This window comes from Sapajus apella, unplaced genomic scaffold (assembly GCF_009761245.1).
Source record: "Sapajus apella isolate SASKATOON/1434 unplaced genomic scaffold, GSC_monkey_1.0 scaffold13, whole genome shotgun sequence".
In the NCBI taxonomy this organism is placed as follows: Eukaryota; Metazoa; Chordata; class Mammalia; order Primates; family Cebidae; genus Sapajus; species Sapajus apella.
This window is the reverse complement of record NW_022436953.1, coordinates 35644205-35652002: the sequence shown is the minus strand read 5'-3', so window position 1 is coordinate 35652002 and position 7798 is coordinate 35644205. Positions and strand designations below refer to the sequence as shown.

The window sequence follows — 7798 nt, the reverse complement described above, 5'->3', positions numbered from 1 at the left end:
CGTGGACAGGCCACGGTCTGTGTGTTTCATGCATTGCTGTGGGTGACCCATTGCGTGGACAGGCCACGGTCTGTGTGTTTCATAAATCGTTTTCTTGTTATTGTTAAGCTCTTTATAACTTTAGAAATTCGTCTGTAGATTAATTTGGATTTTGTGTGTACATAGTCATTTTACCTGCAAACAGATTTTTCTTTTCAACTTCCCGTTCTTTACTGTTTTTTTCCTTACCGTATCTCATATTCTGGCACGGATCTCCCGTCTGAGGCTGAATAAAAACAGTGATGCCATCCACTTTCCTCTTGCTCCCTGTCGCAAAGGAAAGCTGTCAGCATTTTACTCTCAAGTGTAATTGACGTTTGTTGTAGGTTTTTATACATCTTTATTGATTAAGGAAGTTTCTATTCACTAAGAATTTTAGTCACGAATGTCTGTATATTTTTATCAGATATTTTTCTCCATCTGTGCAGATGATGTTTCCATCTTTCATTCTTTGAGTTAATTACCTTTGGTTCTTCTTAATGACTGTCCCAACAGGCAGCTTGGCTGTGCTGTCACTCACTTCGTGTCACCACCGTGATTGGCAGCACTTGGGTCTCGGGCGTTTGCGTCTGCGCTTGTGAGGAAGACGAGGTTTAATTTTCCTTTCGTGTGTGTCCTCAGGATGTGGTAAAAGTGATGCTGGCCTTTTAGTCAGTTAGAAAGTGTTCCTTTCTGACCATTCTTAGGGGGAATTTATATAAGATTGGTGGTTATTTTATCCTTGAAAGTTTGGAAGAGCTCCCTGGTGAAGCCGTCTGAGCCCAGAGCTTCTGTCGGGGAAGGTTTTAAAGTATGGCTCCAGTGTATTTCACGTTACAGAGTTCTTCAGAGCTTCTGTTTCTTCTTGTGACAGTTTTTCGGATGTATCGTCATGAAGTTGTTCTCAATGTCCTTGTATTGCCTTTTAATGGCTGTGGGATCTGTAGACAGCCCTGCCATTCCTCTCTCGCTCTCCCGATCAGCCTCCCTGGGACAGATCAATTCCATCAACCTCTCAAATTCCATCCGCCTCTCAAAGCATCCCTGTGCTTTCCAGGCTGCCTGCAGCCCCTCTGCCTAGCTGTTGTCCCTGAGGAGACGGCCTCCTCCTAGAATGCCTTGAATTCTAAGGTGCAGCCCTTCGGGGACCCAGCCTGAAAGAGAGCGGAGCTCTTGGTAGGCCCTGAACGCAGTTTTCTGAGCCCAGCCTGCAGCACCATCTGGAGCACCACGTGGCCCTCAGCTGCCTGGGTGCCTGACGGCCAGGCTCGCGTCCTGGCTGCATGCTGTCTTCCAGATCTTGGCCCAGTCATTCTTTGGACATTGATTAACTCCTAGTTCTTAGATTTTTGCAACAGGGTCATCCAGCTTTCCTAATGTCCCACTCAAGAGTAATTGTTTTAACAAGCCGAGTCCAACATCATGGGAAGCATTAGCTCTTCTGCATATATTAAGTTTTTAAGTGGTTGTGTGTACACAAAGAAATCCTATTTCTAATGAGTCAGTAGTTTTTAGTAGAAAAGGGAAACAAACACATAGTGTGAATAAATACATGAACGAGTATGTTTCTTATGAGGATCTTCATAGTTGGGTGCTGATGTTCACAGAAATTATCACGTGATAAAATGAAACCTGTGAGTGGAGGAGGGAGGGAAGGTAGCACAGCCCCCGTCCGTCCCACAGACCCGCTCTGAGCACCTGCTGTGTGCACGCCCGGCGCAGGGAGGGAGGGAGTTTTCTGAGGAAAGACCCTATGCTCATGGTCTGCACCTGCTCCCCTGACCTACGTGTGTCTTGTGTCCATGTAGACGTACAGTCTGTATTTCCTGGACCACCTGGTCAAGGCCCTGCAGAAGATGTGCCTGCATGAGCTCACGGTCCCCATCCTGCAGCTGGGGGTGCTGATTTCGGAGTCCGTGGTGGGAAGCAAGGGCCTGGCGGATCTCTACCGCCTCCGGTGGGTACGGCTCCTTTCTCTTCCAGAGTGCAATTTCTCCAAAGCAATACGAAAATGAACAACATGTTAAAATATTAGTTATGTAGTTGTCTGTGCAAATAATAAGGTCCCTGGAACTTGGACACCAAGTAAATAAAAATATTTGTCTATAAAAACGGTATTTTTGGTTGGGACGGGAGGACTGTTTGATCCCAGGGGTTTGAGACCAGCCTGGACAATATAGCAAGACATAATTTCTACAAAAAATTTAAAAAATATATTAGCCAGGTATGGTGACACACCCGTTGTCCCAGCTACTCAGGAGGCTGAGGCAAGAGGGTCACCTGAGCTGAAGAAGTGGAGGCTGCAGTGAGCTCTGACTGTGCCGCACTCCAGCCTGGGCAACACAGCAGGACCCTGTTGCTAACCATTTTTTAAATAAAATATGATATTTTTATTTTAAAATTTATCCCTGATCCTTAAGAGAACATTCTTGTTTTAAAGGTGTATCTTGGAGATACTGCAGGTTGGGTTCCAACACAAAGCAAGTATCACAATAAGGCACGTCACATGAATTTTCTGGTTTTCCAGTGTATATAACAGTTGTGTTTACACTATTCTGTAGTCTGTCAAGTGTGCAATAGCATTATGTCTAAAAAATGTACGTATATTCATTTAAAATGTATGTACTAAAAATACAAAAAAGGCTAGCAGTTTCTTAAAATAAGACAACAATAAAATTTGCCACATTGGTCAACTCTTTCACAAAAGATTTCTCTGTCACAGGCAATGCTGTTTGACAGAATTTCACCCACGGTAGAAGTTCTTTCACAATTGCAGTCAGTCTCTTAGATGCTGCTGCCACTTTATCAGCTCAACCCATGGAATATTCTAGGTCCTTTGTTGTCATTTCCACGGTGTTCACAGCATCGTCACCAGGAGCAGATCCCATCCCAAGAAACCGCTTTCTCTGCTCATCCGTAGGAGGCAATCAGGTTTTCCCTTGAGATGGCAGCAGTGTAGTCCCGTCTTCAGGCCCCACTTCTGATTCTAGTCCTCTTGCTGCTTCCCCCACGTCTGCAGCTCCTTCTATGGAAATCCTGAACCCTTCAAAGTCATCCACAAGGGCTGGAATCAACTTATTCCAAATTCCTGTTAATGTTGCTATTTTGGCCTCCTCCCATGAATCAGGAATGTTTTTAATGGGATCTAGAATGGTGAACCCTTTCCAGAAGGTTTTCAATTCACTTTGCCCAGATCCATCAGAAAAATCACTCTTGGTGGCCGCTATAACTTTATTGAATGTGCTTCTTAAATAGTAAGACTTAAAAAGTTGAAATGATGCCTTGGTCCAGGCTGCAGAATGGATGTGGTGTTGGCAGGTGTGGAGACAGCATTCACCTCCTTGTGCATCTCCGTGAGATCTCTTGGGTGGCCAGAGCATTGCCACTGAGCGGTACTGTTCTGAAAGGAATCTGTGTTTCTGAGCCGCAGGTCTCAACAGTGGGCTTTAAGTATTCAGCAAATCATGCTGTCAACAGATGTGCTGTCACCCAGGCTTTGCTGTTCCACTTACAGAGCATGGGCAGAGTCGATTTAGCCTCATTCTTAAAGGCCCTAGGATTTTCAGAATGGTGAGTGAGGACTGGCTTCAGCTGAGAGTTCCCAGCTGTGCTGGCCCCTAACAAGAGAGTCAGCCTCTGCTTGGAAGCTTTGAAGCCAGGCAATGACTTCTCTCCAGTCATGGAAGCCCTGGCCGGCATCTTCTTCCAGTAGAAGGCTGTATGGTCTGCAGTGAAAGACTGCTGATTAGCATAGCCCCCGTCAGTGTCTGATGAGCTGGATCTGCCGGCCAACTTGCTTCAGCCTCTCCATCAGCCCTTGCTGCTCCACCTGGCACTTTTACGTTGTGGAGACAGCTCTGTCCTGAAACCTCACGAGCCCACCTCTGCCAGCTCCAGACTTTTCTTCTGCAACATCCTCACATCTCTCAGCCTTCATCAGATTGAATAGAATGAAGGCCTCGCTCTGGATTAGGCTTCAACTTAAAGGAATTTTGTGACTGGTTTGATCTTCCGCGCAGACCATCGAAACTGCTTCGTATCAGCAGCGAGGCTCCTTCGCTTTCTTATCGTTTGTATCCATGTGTTCTCTGAAGGAGCACTTCTAATTTCTTTGCAGAACCTTCCCTTTGCACTTACAACTTGGTTAACTGTTGGGGGCCTAGCTTTCAGTCTGTCTCCACTTTTGACACCCTTCCCTCACTAAACTTAATCATTTTGGCTTTTTATTTGAAGTGAGAGGCGTGCGACTGTTCCTTTCTCTTGAACACTTAGAGGCCATTGTAAGGTTATTCACTGGCCTCATTTCAAAATGTCTGTGTCTTGGGGAATAGGGAGACCCGACGGGAGGGAGGGCGATGGGGGAGCGCTGAGCAGTGGGCATTTATCAACCAGGTTCACCGTCTTACATGGGCATGGTTTATGGTGCCGCAAAACAGTTACAGTGGTAACCTCAGAGACCACTGAACACAGATCGCCGTAACCCAATAATAAGAATGACAGCGTTTGAAATATTTCAAGAATTGCCAGAATGTGACATGGAGATACCAGGTGGGCATGGGCTGTTGGAAAATGGTGCTGATGGGCTCGGCCGACGGGCTTGCCCCAGACTTTCAGTCGTGAAATAAGCAGTGTCTGAGAGTGTGTTAAATGGAGGCGTGCCCGGGCCAGGGAAGGATCTGGGGAAGGGTGCGCAGATACGCCAGGGCAGGGCGAGGGAGAGGGAGCCGGAGCAGCTGTGGCTGCAAGGCGCCTCCTGGTGTCTGTACAGCCTTCCCGCTTACCTGAAAGCATTTTACAAGAACGGGGCTTTCGACAGGAGTGGAGGCTTCTCCGCTTACGGTGGGTGCTGAGCCTACCTGAGGACGGCACCCAGTCGCCGGCGGCGACTCCACACGAGAGCTGTGGAGGAGCGGGGAGAATCCTGCCTGAAATGTGATGGAGCTGCCTGGCACTTTTCCCTAGTAATTTTACTGACCTTCAAACATTATTGAAAATACCTGCAAAGTCCGCCTTGATGTTTCAGTTGACTATTGAGCACACTAAGCCCAGTAGCTTCTGTCTCTGGCTCCCTCTGCCCCTGCGCAGAGCTGACTCTGTGGCCGCCCTCCCCACAGCCTCGCCCACGTGTGCTCCGAGCTGAAGCTGAGGGAGGCAGCGGTGCAGCATGAAGAGGCGGTCGGGCAGGTGCACATCAGCGAGCTGGAGCAGGCCAGGTGCGTGCAGGCCCACCCGTGCCACCTGGGGTTCCGAGCTCACGCTTGGTGTGGTGCCCGGCCTGGTGCAAGCCACCATGAGGACAACCAGCGGCCACCCTCTGCCCTGGACTCCTGCCCCTCCGGGAAGGGCATGTCTCGGGGGCGGTGCCCGGGGAGAGGGAGCGCTCGGGGAGTCAGCTGTGGCTGGTTCTCCTGGGTCGAGCTGGAGGTGGGCTGTGGGGAGGTGCTCCTCATGGAGGCAAGGAGGGGCGGTGAGGGGAGCTCCCCAGGCTGGCCCAGCCCCTCCCAGGACCACAGAAAGGCGGGGCACGGGCCCTGGACCCTTGGGCACTGGGTGCTGGGCAGTGCTAGGTCAGGCCTCTGGTGGCTCTGACAGCCTTCAGGCATGAGTTCACTTCAGAGTTGCTGCAATTGACCAACATCAGGCTGTTTAACAACCAACTCTCGTGACTATAGCAAATCACTTTTAGATTTAGAGACCATCTCAGAAACACATCTGTGCTGTGATTATATATGGTTCCATTTTGTTCGCTTTTACAAGATACTTTTAAATTACATACGTGATACATGTTACAGTGAAAATCTTAGAACACGTAGGTAGATAGAAGAAAGAGGAAGACAGACGTCATACCGGCCGCGTCACCCAGCGTGACCCTGTTCATATTTCCACATACGCTCTTCCGGCCACTCCGCACTGCATAGAAACAGACGCTGTCACTGTGGACGTGGAATTGAGCTCCCTCTGCTCTGGCTAACCGGCCTTGGTGACCAACGCTGGCCTGCGATGTGAACTTCACACTTGTCAGTGCCATGGGCTATTTGTCCGGCCCTCGGCTGGACATTGGACCTGTGCCCACACTCTCCTGGTCTGAGTGACGTGGGGTCTTTGGCCCGGTTGTCCGCACAGCCCTAAAATCAGCTTGGAGAAGTGGAGCTCCTGGGGCCGTGGAGTCCCCGTTCCCTCCTGTGCATTTTTTTACCAGCTGCGGAGGGCGGCAGACGCAGAGGCTAGAGCAGCGTGGGGAGGCCAGTGTGGTGGGCTATGCTGGGAGCAGTGACATCTTGGCAGCAAGGGGGCCTCCACCTGGAACCCACGTGGCTGCGGAGGCCTGGTCAGGGGTGTGCAGGCCTCGGGAGATGGCTGGAGGACTCAGAGGCCCTGGGGCTGGGGCCTGTCAGGGTCTTGACCCCTCCTGGCCTGTCTTCTAAAGGACCTCTCTGGACGTGGTGTGGCAAGTGGCCAGGGCCTGGGGTTCGTGGCACAGGAGAAGGTGGGACAGTCGGGCTGTGGCCGGGGCCAGGTGGAGGGTGAAGGAGAAGGCAGCAGGCACCTTGAAGACCCCGCAGGAAGGCCAAGCAGAGGAGCAGGAGCCCCCCAGGGACAGCAGTTGCTGCCGAGCTTTCAGACGGGGGCACCCGCAGGAGGCACGGGGCGGGGGAGCAGGGCTGGGGGACAGGGCTGGGCACGCTGCTCTGGAGAGATGGAGCCCCAGATGCTCATGAAACGCCTGCCAGACTTTCAGACAGCAGCTGGGCCTGAGTTCGGAGTTTGGAAGAGAGAAACCAGTGACGGACTTCAAATGAAGTCAGACTTCATCTTACTCCACGCACCCTGATATGGGTGCGTGGAGTCAGATGTGCCGTTAGATCCTGAGGATTTTAAAAAAATCTCTGTAAACATTCAGATGAAGGTGTAATTGTCACTGTTTTCGTTTGCGTTTCTTTGATTACTGGCGAAGTGACATTTTCGTGGCCATATGGCTTTTCTTTTGCATATCGTCTGCTTTACTCACGTTAGCTGCAGAAAAGAGATCGCACTGAAAAGAGAGAAAAACAAGGAGCCCTTGTTAGAAGAAAGCCTGCCAGCACTCAACCAGCAGACACTTGCCGCCCACTCTGTAGAGATCAAACCACTGGAAGCCAAGGACAAGGTAACCTCACCGTCCAGAATCCTGAGCGGCTGGACCCCGTGGCTCGTGGCTGTGCAGGCCGCAGCTGAGCCAGGAGGCAGCCCATGTGTCAGTGTGCCAGGGGCTTCCTGCACGGTTTCTCTCCCGTGAGCCCTGGAATTCCCCTGGGAAAGACGAGCTTATGTGCACCACAGGCCTCCCTGGAACAGGCCTGCCAGGCACCTGAGCAGAGGCAGTGAGAAGGTGGGGGAGGCGAAGAGAGGTCTCTGGCCGGAGGTCCCCATCGCCTGACAGAACGGTTCTCCTGTCTGTGCCACCCGGGCTTCCCACCCCTCAGTGGCAGAGCGCAGCACCCTTCTGGGTTTGCCCGTGAAGGAAGGTGACCAGCCCGGCTCCTAACCCTAAACACAGTTACCATGGGAGCGCCGCTGAGGAGCAAAGGCCATGCTTCCTGTGACCTGGCAGGCAGGACGGGGGCTCAGCACAGGACCTGCATCCACAGCACAGCAGAGCGGGCTTAGCCACCACCCCGGGCCTCGAGGGGGGCCTCTGACTAGCGAGGAGGGGGCAAGGGGGTGTGGGGCAGACCGAGATCCCAGGGCAGGGACTCAGCCACCGGCCCATGCTGTGGGGGCGGCTCTGCCTAGTGAGGCG

At 51.6% G+C, this 7798-nt stretch overlaps 1 protein-coding gene across 7 annotated transcripts in view; it reads left to right on the top strand.

The window, feature by feature from the left end:
- CFAP46 (cilia and flagella associated protein 46) overlaps positions 1-7798 on the top strand; it is a 117191-nt gene that overhangs the window by 62529 nt on the left and 46864 nt on the right. For 6 of the 7 annotated variants that reach the window (XR_004270094.1, XM_032282058.1, XM_032282059.1 and 3 more), the window contains exons 27-29: positions 1827-1975; positions 5133-5231; positions 7033-7165. Coding sequence is in view for 6 of the 7 variants with exons in the window: in XM_032282058.1 (XP_032137949.1) it covers positions 1827-1975; positions 5133-5231; positions 7033-7165 (381 nt within the window). In the remaining variant the exon portion in view is untranslated. The remainder of the gene's footprint in view (positions 1-1826; positions 1976-5132; positions 5232-7032; positions 7166-7798) is intronic. The other variant, XM_032282057.1, reaches the window with a different exon arrangement.